Source organism: Typopeltis vanoorti, chromosome 7 (assembly GCF_054136105.1).
Source record: "Typopeltis vanoorti isolate ZY-2024b chromosome 7, IOZ_Tvanoo_1.0, whole genome shotgun sequence".
NCBI lineage: Eukaryota > Metazoa > Arthropoda > Arachnida > Uropygi > Thelyphonidae > Typopeltis > Typopeltis vanoorti.
The window spans coordinates 124,279,962-124,296,560 of NC_143555.1; the positions used below are offsets into that span (position 1 = coordinate 124,279,962).

Consider the following 16,599-nt stretch of genomic DNA (forward strand, 5'->3'; position numbering starts at 1 on the left):
TTATTTGAAATTTCTGTGATGTTCAAGTTTTCTTGAAATGGATTATTGATAAAAGATACAATCATTTCAGTTTTATTAAAATCTTTAAATCTTGAATTTATTTCTTCCTCAACTAATTCTATTTCATGAATAAATTCTTTTAAATCATAGTGAAGCATTTCTTGATTTTGTTCAAAAAATTTTAATAAATATGGGAGATGCATTTTAATAAAAGTAAGTATTGTTTTTTATTGAACTTAACATGTCAATTAAATTTTTATCTCTACCTTGTAACTCTAAATTTAAATTGCTTAATTTCGTACAGAAATCGACTAAAAATGATAAGTGTAACAACCATCTTTTATCACTCAATTGTGGATAAATATCTCCTTTTTCATCAAGAAAATTTTTTATATCGTTAATTAATACAAGAAATCTTTCTAAAAATTGACTTCTACTGAGCCAGCGAACATTATTGTACAACAGAAGTTCCCAATCATCATCTGCCTGTAATTTAAATAACCGCCGTTGCAGGGCTTTCCCTCGAACAGAATTTACAATTTTAAATGTAATATCCAAAACATATTTTGTGTTTAATCTTTTACTACACAGTACTTGTTGGTGAATAATACAGTGGTACGTTAAAAAATCTGGATATTTGTCATCATTTTTACATAATGAAATGAAGCCTGATTTATTACCTATCATTGCAGGAGCACCATCAGTAATAATAGACACAAGTTTAAAAAGCGGAAGTTTGTTTGTTTCACAAATTCATCAAATGCCGAAAAAATGTCTTCTCCCCTAGTCCTTCCCAATAATGGTATAATTTTCAAAAGTTCTTCTTTACTTGAAATACCATGCGAATAAATACCATTAACTGAGCAATATCAGTGAAGTCATTTGATTCATCAAATTGCAATGAAAACGCAGCACACTGGTGAATGTTTGACATTAACCTGATCTGGAAACTTTTCTCCGGCAGTTGGAACTCTTCCTTTTGGCAATTTGAAACCTTGTCTGTGGCCTAGAAGTAGTCTCTTTCTAGTGATTTCTCGAACCGAGAAGCTCCTTTATGGAAGCGGGAAACTCCTCTCTCAAGCAAAGTGGATCCGGGCAGTCTCTCTGACGGCGACTCTGGACCGGGTGGCCTCCTCTCTGACAGCAATTCTGGAACCGGGACCCCTTTTTCTTGCTTCAGTCCCTTTTTATTAGGCCTCCTCTGAGACCTCGCATGAAGTTTGGCAACCCCCAAAGAATCGGTATAAGTCTTTCATCTTAAGTTTCAAGTTCGGCACGCCTTTCGTTCTCCTCCGTTTTCTTTTGATTGTAAGTTGCTGGCCATCGGAAAGTTGTCTGAACTCTTTCTTACTGACTTCGGAAATGTTTACACTTAGAGCCTGCAAGCCTTTCTCATACATACAAGTTTCAATAACAATCTTTCTAATGCCACTATGTATAGCTTCGGCAACAAAAACATTGCCTTTGTTTTTAACACTCTAACATATTCTTATTAAAGCAGTATATACAGTTAGCTTCAAAAGAGTTATTTACAAAAACATCTAATACAAACTATACCGAGACAAACAAAGTTTATTTTTTTACAATATTCACATGGGACTTAACCTAAGTAAAAATTCGATGTAATGTACTTTGGAATATTTAATATTTAAGCTACAATAGAGTTTTTACACTTTGCTTATAATCGTATTCACACGGCTCGCTGTTTGACTTCCACTGATCCAAATTAATTCATTTACCTGGACTTTTAAGAAAATTACTGATTTGAAAATTTTAATGAAAAATAAATAAACAATAGCAATACACTTAAAGCTAATTAAAAATAATACAAAATAATGATAAATAAAATATTATGTTTTCAGTTTTAATTAAATTGTTAAGTAAGGAGGAACACACAAGAGATTGACCAAAAATCGCTCCGCGATCGACGGGTTGAACAACCCTGATATAGGGCATATTCTGTTGGTACAGAACAGGTCCCCTGGTATTGCTGAAAGGTCAGATGTTTTCCAAGAAATATCTGAAAAGTATTCGCAGTCACATGCCTATACAGAAGCTGCAGATTTCTGTAAAGATGAAAGTTTGTCTACAGTGGTGTCAGGAACACTGTGATTGACTAGAAAATTGGAAGACTAGAAAATTTAAAAATTTATCCTGCAATGTTGACTTTTTTATCCAGCAGGTGATAGTTGTTTCATGGACGACAATGCTACTGCCCATTGTGCAAGAATTGTTCAGCAGTGGTTCAGTGAGCATGACAGTGACTTCCACCATCCTTCCTGGTCACTACAAAGCCCAAATCTGAACCACATTGAGAATGTATGGTATATGTTAAAAATCAGATCCAGGAGCAAAGTCTTCTTCCATCAAATCTCAGCCAGTTAAAGGCAGTTGGCAGTCACAGGTCTGTCTGGTGAATGCTTGGTATGTTGTACATGTAGATGCAATCCAACACATTGTAAAAGCTATGTCAAACTTCATATGTGCTGTAATTCGGGCTAAAGAAGGTCCAACATGGTATTAAATAAAAGTTTCTAATTCAGTGGCTGATATGTGTATATGCATATACCCAAAGATGCATGCATCTGGTAAATGATCACTGAAAGCTTTGCAGACTTTGCCTGATAAGCTCTGTGTTTTGTTCTAAAGTTCTGACTATACACATTGAAATTTATTTTTTAAAGTTTGAAAACATTTGCATCTTTAACGAATGAATGAATTACTTGAAAATTATTTTCTCTTAAAACTTTATCTACCATGTATATGCAACTTAAATGATATTAAACTAAAGCCCAGACCTAGGAATTCTTTTTCAGGAGCAGAATTTAGAATACTTTTTTCTTTCTTTTATGTTTTTTATTTTTTTAATTTTTATTTATTTATTTTTAAAATAAAACTGTTTTTGATGCTTCGGAGATTTTGTGCATGGTGAACATGTTGAACATTTATTGTTCAACAAACAATCTCCATGTAGCATCCATGGTGAATCTTTGACTCCATGGATGTTTTTTTTTTAGAATAATAATAATAAATAATTAATAATAATTTATACTAGCTATAAACTTTTAACAAAAACTGTTTTTATTTTATTCATTATTATTATTATTTTTTTTACATTTGGTATTTTATATGTTGAACTTTCTACCAAAATACTATAATAACAATTTACAGATGATTAAGTTTGATACTGGGAGAGTGAATTTAGACTAAGAGTGACTGACCTGCAGAGGAAGATAGATGAGCTGAAAGAGGAGGTGGAATGTCTTGTGAATGAGAGCAGAAGTATGAAAGATAAGAATAGGAGAATGGAAGAGATAAATGCAAGCCGAATCAGAGTAGGGGAAAGAAATAATTTGGGGAGTGTTAGAAGAGGAGAGAAAGGAAACAGTAGAAGAGAGGGAATGAGTGAGAGGTATGGGAATGCTAGAAGAGGAGATAATGGAAAAAGTAGAAGAGAGGGAATGAGAGAGAGGTATGGGAATGTAGCAGACGAGAGGATGGAAACAGTAGGAGAGATGGAATGAGAGAGAGGTATGGGAATGCTAGAAGACGAGAGGATGGAAACAGTAGGAGAGACGGAATGAGAGAGGGATATGGAAGTGCTAGAAGTGGAGAAAATATAAACAGTAGGAGAGAGGAAATGAGAGCGATGTATGGGAGTGCTAGAAGAGGAGAGAATGGAAACAGTAGGAGAGAGAGGTATGGGAATGCTAGAAGAGAGAATAGCAGTAGAGGAGAGGGAATGAGAGAGACCTATAGGAATGAAAGAAGAGGAAAGAATAGAAACAATAGGAGAGAGGGAATGGTAAGAGGTATAATGTATGGTGACTCAATGATCCGTGGTATTCAAGATAGGATGCATGAGGAGTGTTTGCCAGGAGCAACAATAGAAAGGGTGGCTATGGCAATTAAGAGAGGTGAAAGGGTGGATGAGATGATTGTGATGGTAGGAACGAATGACTTGAGTGGCAATGTAAGTCGGGCAGTGAGAGATATGAGATTTTTGCTTGAGGATGTATGGAAGAAGACAGAGAGAGGAAAAATAGTGTGTGTGTTGCCTAGGTATGATAATGACGAGCTGAGCAGAAGAGCGGTGATATTGAATGGCATAATAGCGAGAATGTGTGACAAGAGAGGACTGGTATATGTGGATGCTTGGAGTGCATTTGAGGAAAGAGAGGAATTGTATGCGAGAGACCGCTTACATTTGAATGAGGAAGGATGTAGGCATCTAGAGAGATTGCTGTTCTGAACGAGTCAGTGTGTCCCAGGGAGGATGATAGCAGGGGTGGCCTCCTGTGGGAATGGATTCTTGGGAGAAGGGAGACGACATCAGATAACACTGAGCCCAGTATAGAAACAATGGCATTTATATGCTTTATACTAATGCCAAGAGTATCCGGAATAAGGGAGAGGAATTGGTGGCACAGATAGCATCAGCCTGGCCAAAAGTTATTGGGATCACTGAGACGTGGTTGATAGAAAGGGATATAATAACAGGAATAGAAGTCGCTGGGTACAGCATTTTTTGTCAGAATAGGAGGGAAAAGCGTGGTGGTGGGGTACTGCTTATGATAAGTAATGACCTATGTCCTCTAAGAGTGGAGGCTTTGGAAGGAAGTGAGACAAATGATTTTGAGAGCATATGGTGTGAGGTAGAGGTAGGCAAGACAGGATATTTAGTGGGGTGTTGCTAAAGACCCAGGAGCACAGAGGATGGGGACCAGGAGATGTTTAGACAGCTAAGTTTGGCAAGTGCAAGAAGAATGATTGTTATTGGAGATTTTAACTTCAGTAGTATAAATTGGAGAGAGGAAGATGAATGTAACAATAGGGGAATGGAATTTCTAGAATTCTCGAGGGACAAATGTCTTAGGCAACATGTAACAGAGGGAACAAGAGGTTCAAGAGTTTTGGATTTTGTTATAGCATCAGAAGAGTTGATAATAACTGAGATGCCATCTCTCCCACCAATTGGAGAGAGTGACCATATGGTTTTGACTTGGAAAATGAATAGACATGCAGGAGTATCAAAGAGATGGGAACTTATGTGGAATTATAAAGCAGTTGATTATAATAGTCTTAGATATCAACTTTGGGAAGTTCCATGGAGGGAGGAATTGGAAGGCCGGGATATCGTTAGTGCGTGGGAAATTGTGAAAGAATATTTGTTAGCAGCAATGGTAAGTTGTAAACCACGAGTGAAGAATAGGACACAATTTGGAGTAAAGTGGATGACAAACAATATTAAACAGGAATTGCATGCGAAAAAGAGGCTATGGAAGAGATATAAGGAGACAGGTGAAGAGAAGATGCATGAAGAATATAAGACACAGGCCAGAAGAGTGACTAGTGTGGTAAGGAAAGCGAAACTAGAATATGATAGGAGATTGGCCCTACGATCCAAAGAAAATCCTAGGGAATTTTTTAGCTATGTGGCCAGTAAGAGGAGAAATGACTGTGGAAGAATGATATTTTGGGATAAAAATGGGAATAGAGTGACTGATGCAGAGGACATAGTGAAATTGTTCAATGAACACTTTATTGGAGTATTTCATCCTAGAGGAGTCAGTTTTAATGCTAGAGGAAATGGGCTGGTTCGAGGTTTAGAGGTACAGGAGGAGAGTGTGTTTCAGATACTGAGTACTCTGGATGTCAGTAAAGCTTTGAGACTGCATGGTATTTCACCACGAGTTTTGAGAAAATGTGCTAGGGAACTGACAGTGCCCTTAACCTGGCTTTTCAGTGAAAGTCTGGCTGCAGGAAAGGTACCCAAGGAATGGAAGGAAGGTAAAATAGTGCCATTGCATAAGAGTGGTAACAGACTGGAAGTGTCTAATTATAGGTCAGTCTGTGTGTCATCAGTAGTTGTTAAGATCTTGGAGAAAGTAGTGAGGGACCGTATACAACATTGGGCAGATGAGGGTAATGTTATCTGTAAGAGTCAACATGGATTTGTGAAAGGGCGCTCTTGTTTTAGCAATATGATAGCCTTTTATAATAAAGTTACAAGAACATTAGATGAGGGAAAGGCATATACTGCAATTTTCTTAGACTTAGCGAAGACATTTGACAGGGTGCCACATGATAAGCTGATATTTAAGTTGCAGCACATGGGTCTGGATGTCAGATTGGTCAACTGGATTCAGGATTGGCTGTCTGATAGGTATCAGAGAGTTGTGTATGGTGGAGCAGTTTCCAGGAGGCAGAGGGTTAGAAGTGGAGTCCCACAGGGCTCAGTACAAGGACCTATATTGTTTAACCTTTATATCAATGACATTGCCAGTGGATTGCAAGGGGATATTCAGTTGTTTGCAGATGATGCGAAGCTGGGAAGGATTATTAATAATAGTGCTGATGTGGTAGCCCTGCAAGAGGATTTGAATAAGCTAGATAGAGCTGCATACTCTATGGGAGGAGTTATACTGGAGGAAGTAGGGAAGACAAGAGATCTGGGGTTGATGATTGATAGAAACCTGAAATTTAGGGGACATATTGCAAAGGTGGCGAAGGTAACACAGAGGATTGCTGCAATTATGAGGACACTGACCTGCAGAGATAAAAGGGTTATCATTCCATTGTATAAGTCTCTGATCACATCACACCTAGACTATTGTTCTCAGATTTGTTCCCCAAGATTTGAAGGGGATAAATTAACTGTAGAAAGGATACAAAGACGGATGACAAAGATGGTTTCAGACTGTATAATGTTGGTTATGAGGATCAGCTGAGGGAATGTGGACTGCAGAGTTTGGTGGATAGAAGAAGGAGAGGTGATATGATTGAGACTTTTAAACTGTTGAGAGGTGGTTACAGAGTTGACACTGGGGAGTTCTTTTGCTTGGTTGAACAGTGGGAAGGAGTGATGACAAGAGGCCATCCCTGGAAGTTACGAAAGGGAAACTGTGAGGAGTGGTTTCTTTGTGTGGAGGGTGGTTGAACTGTGGGATGCATTGCCTGATGGAGTGGTGAGAGCGAGAACGGTCAATGAGTTTAAGGAGTGGTATGATAGACTTTGTGTTTCTTAGGGGGGACCTTCCCTTGATGAGTCTTGACAGACTTTATGTTCTTAGGAAGGACCTCCCATGATGAGTCTTTTGACTCCAAGGAGGCCTGAATAATAATAATAATAATAATAATAATAATAATAATAATAAATATAAATTTTTCACACAAATCATTAACAGCACTTACCCTGTGTTCCCAATATTTCCATATGTAAATGTGCTAAGCCATTTGCAATAGAATATGCCATTTTGCACATTCCTGCAGTATCCACTGTTGCCCTATTTAGGTAATCAAAAAGGGATCCATTTTCATGATAATCTGTGATGAGCCACAGTTGAGTCCAAGTACCATTGTCTAATAGAACAACAACAACAGAAAATGCTTATATATATTTTTAGTGAACCATCTTAGATTTTGCACAAAAGGAAAATGTTAAAAGTTGACATATAGATTCTATATGATGCACACTTAACTATACATGTGAATAAGGCATAAAAATATATCTATGCATTAGGTTAAATCCTGCCAAAACAATTTTATGACCAATAAAAAAAGTAGCATTCTTAAAGTATTTTATCACATATTATTCTCTTTTTTTTTTTCATTTTTCTATTAGCATCGATTTCTAATAAGTATATTTATTCAAATCCCAAGTTCAGTTATGTGTTATGCTCAACAGCCTGGAACAGAGGAGTAACTTGGCCATCTTTGAAACCTAGTTAATTCTCTGTTAGGGGCAGTTATATATAACTGCAGTAGAAAGTTGTGTGTAGAAAGTTTTTTACCTTGGGTTTATTATATGTTAAAGACACCAAGAAATTTTATACTTGGGTTTTAATCCTTTTCCCAAGTAAGCAAAACAAAGTTCTGCACATGAAATATATTCATGTCTGAGCTACTTGTATATATAGAGGCTAATGACTTCATATCACTTTCCTTAGTATGTATTCCATAATTTTCACTTTCAAGTGAAAGCACACCCACTTTCAAGCAAATATTATGCATTAGAAAGGGTAGTGACCCTTTCCAATGCATAATGGAAAGAATCACTACCCAGACCGGTTTCTACCTTTATTGAGGTTTCATCAGTAGGAGCCAGACCCAGGAGAGATACCAAGGTTGAAAAAATGCTGAAGTCATATATATCTCATATACAAGTAGACAAAAGGTTCTTGACCTTATTAATAAAAATCTCTGGATGAGAGAAAGATGTAGAAAGTTTTTTATCTTGGGTTTATTATATGTTAAAGACACGCCCAAAAGGGGACATGAATATATTTCATGTGCAAAGCTTTGTTTTGCTTACTTGGGAAAAGGATTAAAACCGAGTATAAAATTTCTTGGTGTCTTTAACGTATAATAAATCAAAGGTAAAAAAACTTTCAGCATCTTTCTCTCATCCAGAGATTTTTACTAATAAGGTCAAAGAACCTTTTGTCTTATATATGAGATATATATGACTTCGGCATTACTTCAACTTTGGTATCTCTCCCAGGTCTGGCTCCCACTGATGAGATTTCAATAAAGGTCAATACTGGTCTGGGTAGTGATCCTTCCCATTATGCATTGCATTATACATATCCGAAAAGGGGTGTGCTTTGCATTATGGGATACATACTAAGGCAAGTGATATGAAGTCATTAGCCTCTATATATATAAGTAGCTCAGATGTGAATATATTTCATGTGCAAAACTTTGTTTTGCTTACTTGGGAAAAGGATTAAAACCAAATAAAAATTTTTTGGTGACTTTAATATAATAATATAATATATACAGGGTGTTCGGGATAAATTTGACATATTTATAATTAATTATATTTTTCCGTAAGTTACATGTATTAACACACACTTCTCTTTATTTAAAAGTTTGGACCCTTCTTCATTCATATACAAGATGTCAGAAAGGATGGATAGCTGGAACCCACCTGAATCATGGAAGAGAATAACTTGTATCATGATGATTCGTGCCCGCCATCAAAATAAGGATATTACGACTGCTGCCCAATGCTCCCTGAATACAGTAAAAACAATCAGGCATGAACTAAAGACTTGCAATGGTGACTACGAGGATGTAGCAAGAAGAAAGATCCCTAGCAGACGATCTGATTGCGTTCGTACAGCAGAATTCCTCGCAAATCTGCAGGAACAGGTGTTGAAGAACCCTGGCATAGGAATTCGGGCTTTGTTCGTGGAGTTGCTAACTGTAGTCAAGCCCTGGATAACAAGGGTAGGCAATGGTAGGCCGTATGTATGGCAGCAGGATTCGGCCCCTTGCCACACCTCTGGGAAAAGTCAAAAATGGTTGTCTGAAAATTTCTACGACTTCACCAGTCCAAATGTTTGGCCTCCAAACTCCCCAGACCTTAACCCCATGGATTATTTTGTATGGGGCGCAGTTGAAAAAGACACCAATCGCACTTCCAGTAATACAAAAGCCCAGTTAATGGATAAAATTAAAACAGTTTTTGCGGCCCTTCCCAGGGAGACTGTAGCATCAGCTTGTTCGAGGTTCCGAAGCAGAATTGAAGCTGTGAACGATGCTAATGGTGGTTATTTTGAGTAAATCTTGTTGATAGTATTGTAATTAACTCTGCCTGTAATGTTTTTTTGTCAATTCATTAAATTTAATAGATACAAAGAAGATTTTCTTTTTCCTTACGAAACTGTCAAATTTATCCCGAACACCCTGTATATATATATATACATGTATGCATGCATGCACGCACGCACACAAGCTGCTGCATAATGATTCACTATGCTACAGGCCATTTCCTACTTTGGTCAACAACTCCCCCCCACCCCAGCAGCAGGACTAACATACCATTCCTGTTCTTTTTTTTTTTTTTTTTTTTTTTTGGGGGGGGGGAATAAAAATAAAACAAATAAATAAAACTTGTATGTATTCAGAACTACATCAATATTAATTCTTTAGAGACCTATTATTTTGTATCTATGGAACACTAGTTACTGGCAGATAGTTGTATTCTATTCTATAGGCCAACAGATCCAACTTTGAATCTCCTCTACATGATCTACTCTGGCTCAAGATTTTCTTACCTACCTTTGTTATGTATTTGCTGACTTTATCACTCTCCTAATTCAGAAGACCATATCGACCTCTTTGAATATTTATCTCTGAAAGTATTTTGCATATTTTTTATGTGACTCCTACCCATGAAAAGTTATAAATCTCTAGTACATTAGTACCATGAATGGGTAAGGTTTATAATTTTTTTTTATTTATTTTATCTACATTTTTTATTATTATTATTATTTTTTTTTTTTTACAAAATCCACAAACCCTACTCTAGAGACCAAACATGAAACTTTTTTTAAGCCATTTCATGGCTCCAATAAACAGGTCAGTAGTCTCACAAGATGGATGAGATGAAATTGATCTCTCACCTAAAGATTACAAACATCCATTGCAGGATACAAACCTGCAGCCTGTTGTTAGGAGAGTGAGTACACTAATCCATTGGCCAACCATTTGGCCAAGCTTACATGGAGTCTAAAGCCTCATAATAGACCTAGAAATTCTTTTTCAGGAGCAAAATTTAGAATCCTTTTTTTTATTTTATGTTTTTTTTTTAATTTTTATTTATTTATTTTTAAAATAAAACTGTTTTTGATGCTTTGGAGATTTACCACATGGAACTCTAATCAGTAAACTGGAGCAGATGGGGATGGATATAGGGTTGGTGAGATGGATAGGATGGAGAGATACCAAAGAGTGGTGTATTCAGGAGTGGAGTCCAAAAGACGACTTGTGACTAGTGGTGTGCCGCAGAGTTCTGTTCTTGCACCACTACTTTTCAATTTGTTCATTAACGATATAGGAAAGGATCTGAGAGGAAGTGTTCACTTGTTTGCTGATGATGCAAAGTTGGGTAGAGCAATTGTGAGTGCACAGGATGTCAAAATTTTACAGGATGATTTGGATAGTTTGGAGGACTGGGCTAAGGAAAATGGATGTCAATTTAATGTGGCAAAGTGTAAGGTTATGCATTTTGGAGTGAAAAGATTAGCAGCAGTATATCACATTGGTGGAACCATACTCCAGGAGATTGATGAGGCCAGGGATTTGGGAATGTTGGTGGATAAGGAGTTGAAGTTTAGGGGGCACATTGCAAAAGAGGCTAAAACAGCTCATCAAATCACTTGGTTACTGAAAAATACTTTAACGAGCAGAGACAAACAAGTTATTATTCCTCTATATCGAGTCCTGATAAGACCCCATCTGGACTACTGTGCCCAGATATGGGTGCCAGGGTTTCTTCTTGATGAGGAGGAGGTGGAGAGGATCCAGAGACGAGTGACCAAGATGGTGGCAAGTCTGTGGAATGAACCTTATGTGAACAGAATGAAGATTTGTGGGTTGCAAAAATTGGTTGATAGGCGAAAAAGGGGTGATATGATTGAGACATTGAAATTACTGAAGGGTTTCTATAAGATTAATCCAGAAGATATTTTTGAGAATAGGGCAGGTGGTGGGAGGACTAGGGGCCATTCATGGAAGCTGGGCAAAAATGTGGTTAACAGGGGTGTTAGAGCTAGGTTCTTTACTTGGAGAGTGGAAAATGAGTGGAATAAGCTGCCAGAGTCTGTTGTGGGTGCTATGACCGTGAATGAGTTTAAGGCGAGGTATGATAGATACTGTGTGAAAGACGAATAGTTGTTCTTGACATGATGTTAGGGCCTCCCTCGATGAGTCTGTCGACTCCTTGGAGTTGTCCGTAATAATAATAATAATAATAATAATAATAATGGGAGTTGACCACTCACAGATCACAATAACTATCATCTTGGAGCACTCAACCACACTCACTCTGGCAATGCATTCCACTTATCACCATTCACCATCCGAGAAGTCTCCTTTTCATTGCCTTACCTTCATGACTCTTGTTCAGTTTCCAGAGATGACCTCTCATTCTCACACTACTTACTGTCCCATGTAATAATTCTTCTATATCTATATAATAGGCTACTCTCACCTTATATGTCTCGATCATGTCATCCCTTCTCCTCCTCTGCAAGCTCTCCAAACCACATTCCCTCAATCTTTCCTCATATTCAATATTCCAGAGTCCTGAGACAGTCAGTTATTCACCTGTGCACTCTTTCTCCAATGTTTCTTTATCACCAAAACAGCCAGGTGATTCAGATCTGTTCACAGAAATCCAAATGAGGCCTGATTAGTGCCTTATACAGGGGAACTGTCATCTCCTTATCCATACATTAAAGCATTCTTCACATTATAGCAGCAATTTTCTGGGTAACCCTGAAATTCAGTTCCATATCTACTAAGATCCTCAGATCCCCCCCCCCGAAAACAGTTAAGTTGTTTGCTTCAGGAAGCAGAGGAAGCAAGTAATTACCTAAACCGTAAGATAATTTTCTTTGGAGGGTCAACGTTCATAATTCTGATCCCATTCTTTAACTTTAGAGATCCAGCTGAAAGAGAAGCTGAAGAATTTGCTATCACATCTATGAATTAATCAGTTTACATTTCCTTTTCTACAGATCAACCTTCTTGGCCAATCTTAGCCTTATATTCTAATGCACTTACAATGATGTGGCTGAGATGACTGCCAGGATTTCTATGCCTCTTTCCATGGTATGATTACTGTTTCTGCTTTCCTAATCCAAATATCTGCAATAATCCTTGCTGAAATAAGCCCTTCATTACCCACTCCACTCAAAACCTCAATCTCTACCAAAGCTTTGAATCAGAACACACTTCCTTTTCTAGATACACTTGTCACATGTCTTCCTTCCAGCAGTCTTAGTCTTTCCTTCACTGTTTACCATAAGCCTACACATACTGGCCAATATATATATATATATATATATATATATATATTGGCCAGTATGTGTAGGAAGCAGAGGAAGTTTACGTGTATATATATATATATACACGTAAACTCCTACCACCACCCATCCAAGACAAAAACTAGGTGTCATTAACGCACTAAAAAACAGGCCATTGAAGATTTTCTCCAATGAATAAGCACTTAAACATGAATTAAAAGTTATCATCGATACCTTCCTGAAAAATGGCTACAGCAAAACTATTATCAAAAAAATTCTTCACAGGACTCCACTTAAAAATAAAAATAAACTAAATTACAATAAAATGTAGCCATTCCATACATTAAAGAGATATCAGACAAAATAAACAGAATATTATAGAAATACAACCTTAATGCCACCTTTAAACCATCTGCAAAATTAAAGAATTTATTCAACTCATCCAAGGATCCACTTCCTCCACTGGCCCACCCAGAAGTATTCCATATTGACTGCACCTGTAATATGCCCTATATAGGTAAAACAGGATGCACAATTCCTATCAGAAAAAAAGGAATATAAATGGCAAATTAAATTTAACAACTATGATAAATCTGGCCTTTCTGATCATGCCCTGAATATTTTATATAGAATTGACTGGAAAGGCACCTGTTGTTTATATCACGCCAAAACGTGTTATGAGTGCAAATTTAAGGTCTATGAAATTCTTATCAACCACTCTAATCTTGACAATAATAGTGGTCTAAAAATCCCAAGAATATGGATGGCACATATTCTACCCACATAACCTTTTGGTCTAAGAGTTAATTATAATGAGGACTGCACGTAATCTAGAATCTTAACTCTAATATAACAACACTCATGTTAAATTATGGATTAGGCCACCATTTGCTGTATTAAAACTATCGATATGAATTTGTTCTTTGATGATGTTAAAAATAGAATATAGCTTTGATGTAGTTTTTTTTTTTTTTTTTAAAAAATTGGAAGTCAGGCCAGTAGAATAACAGTTAATCAAATTGTCATTTTAGCATACTATTTGAAGGTAATAGAGCTTGTTTTTGTATACATACATTCCGGATGATGACCTTAATATGAAGAATGAAGCGTTGGGAAATTAAAGTAATTATTCTTAACATGGTTGTAGTCTCCATAATTTTACTGAAATGAATGCTGATCACTGTGTAACATCTGAAGGAAAAAAGGAAAAGATCACTAGCAAATCTGGTGATTATTGGTGAAGATGGATGGAGATATTCAGTTGTTTGCAGATGATGCAAAGTTGGGATGAACCATAAAGAGTAGTGAAGATGTTGTGGCCTTACAAGAAGACTTCAATAAATTGAGTGATTGGGCACAGAAATGGGGGGATGTGAGTTCAATGTTGCAAAATGTATGGTTTTAAAATTTTGAAAACAAATATGGGATGCAGAATTTATGCTTGGTGAGAATATATTGTTGGAGGTAGAGGAAATAAGAGATCTGGGGATGATAGTGGATAAGGATCTAAAATTTAGGGGACACATCGCCAAAATTGTGAAGACAACACAAAGGCTTCTGGGAATGATGTGGAGGACACTGACGTGTAGAAGTAGGGAGATTCTTGTTCTGGTGTATAAGGCTTTGATTAGGTCACATATGGACTATTGTGCCCAGATTTGGTCACTGGGTTTTCAGAAGGATGAAGATGTTGGAAAGGGTCCAAAGGCGACTGACTAAGGTAGTTTCTAACCTCTGGAATGTCGAGTATGAGGAAAGATTGAGAAGATGTAATTTGCAGAGTCTGGTGGAGAGAAGGAAGAGAGGAGATATGATAGAGACCTACAAGTTGGTAAGGGATTGTTATAGGATCAATGGTGGAGAAGTTCTACAGAGAATAGTGGGAGATCAGGGGAGAACCAGAGGTCATCCCTGGAAACTGTATAAAGAGGGTGCGAGTAGGGGAGTGAGAGGCAGGTTTTTTTCATGTAGAGTTGTGAATGCCTTGCCTGAGAGTGTGGTGTCTGCAAGGAATTTGAGTGTGTTTAAGACACAGTATGATAAAATGTGTGTGTGTGATAAAAGGACCTCCCAGATGAGTCTTTGACTCCATGAGGTCTTGGAGTAATAATAATAATAATAATAATAATCTAAAGCAGGCTTTTTAATGGACAAATGATAAAACTTACCTTCTGATCTCTCACTAAGGCTTTCGGGCACAACTTCTGCCCTTCCTTGTTTCCACCTCTTTCTCTCGTATCCTGATGTCACCATGATAACATCACCTAAATATAATGCAGAGCTCTTGGCATCAATCTTTTCCTCCAACTCTTGTAATGACAAGCCTGTAAATTGCTCACAGCATATGCACCTTTTTTCCAAAAGGACATTAAAAAAAAACCTCAATAGTCTAGTGGTCATGTGGGGATGTCTCAATAGACTATATGAGTGAGCAAGTGAGTGGAGCTGTCACTTTAATATTGCGTAAGGTCAAGTAATATGGTAGGCATGGTCAGGATGCAGAGTATATGATTAATCAGGAAATAAATAGCTTTAATGGAACATGTGCACTAGACATATTAAAATAATTTTCACAGCTTACACATATAACAAAAAATATAGAATTTTATTCAAAAACTTCAATATATTTCATCCAACATTACAGTCTGTTCTCCCTGATGATGTCCATGTAATTTATTTAAAAAAACAATGAAAGTTTTTTAAAATAAATTAATGGAAAATTTTAAAGTAGATGGAAGAAATGAGAAATATGAGGTGATGGTAGACAAAGACTTGAAGTTTAGGGATCACGCTGCTAACACTAACATCACAATGAATTATGGTGATGATGATAAGGACCTTGACATATAGAAGCAAAGAAGTTATGGCTCTCTTGTACGAGGTCTTGATTAGGCCACATATGGACTACTGTGTGCATATATGGTTTTAAAGGGGGATGAGGATATATTAGAGAGGGTACAGAGAAGGTTCGCTAAGTCCATGGACTTGTGAATAGAAGAAGGGGTGGGGTGTATGATTGAGTTGTATAAGATTGTGAGGGATTATTACCAGATTTAATGTGGAGGAGATTTTTCATAGAGTAGGAGACAAAGATAGAACAAGAGGCCATCCCTGGAAGCTGTATAAGGAGGGTATGGGCAAGTGAGTGAAGAGAAGATTCTTTGCATGGAATGCAAAGGAGCTGCAAAGAATGCTGGTGAGTGGATGCATTTCTTGAAAGTATGGCAAGTGTAGAAACTGTCAATGGGTTTTGAGGAACAGTTCGATGATCTTTTTGTGTGTGTGTGAGTGTGAATCTCCTACAATGAATCTTTTGACTATGTATGGAGGTCTGATGATAAATCATTGTGTTTGTTAAACAGAAGACAAGAATAACAAATGTATGTTACTGAAAGTATTCTACCAGATTAATTACACCTGATTAGTCAGGTGTAATTAATCTGGTAGAATAAAAGCTGGGAGTAAGCAAAGTAGATGAGACAGGAAATTTTATAAAGAAATGTTGAGCATGGGAGTAAGAAGCATATTTTTTTAATTGAATTGTTTGACAATGAACAGTGAATGTGGAGAGCACATAGATAAAACCACAACATGATAACCATAGTCCACTTAAGGAACACAGTGACCCCTTCCACAGTGACTCTATGGAAACCTAATAATAATAATTATTATTATTCCATAGGCCTACACACAAACCTTATAATATGCAATTTCTGCCTTTACTGTAATTTTCCTTCCTACAGGGAGGAAGGGTTCCTCGCTCTGGTGATCTTTCATATTA

The 16,599-nt window shown here is 37.0% G+C and overlaps 1 protein-coding gene across 3 annotated transcripts in view; it reads right to left on the reverse strand.

Annotated features, from left to right (window-relative positions):
* The window catches only part of LOC150105032 (TGF-beta receptor type-1-like), a 458,896-nt gene that overhangs the window by 49,495 nt on the left and 392,802 nt on the right, over nt 1-16,599 (reverse strand). For all 3 annotated transcript variants that reach the window (XM_090395458.1, XM_090395460.1, XM_090395459.1), the window contains one exon: nt 7,195-7,362. In XM_090395458.1, coding sequence (XP_090251584.1) covers nt 7,195-7,362 — 168 coding nt within the window. The remainder of the gene's footprint in view (nt 1-7,194; nt 7,363-16,599) is intronic.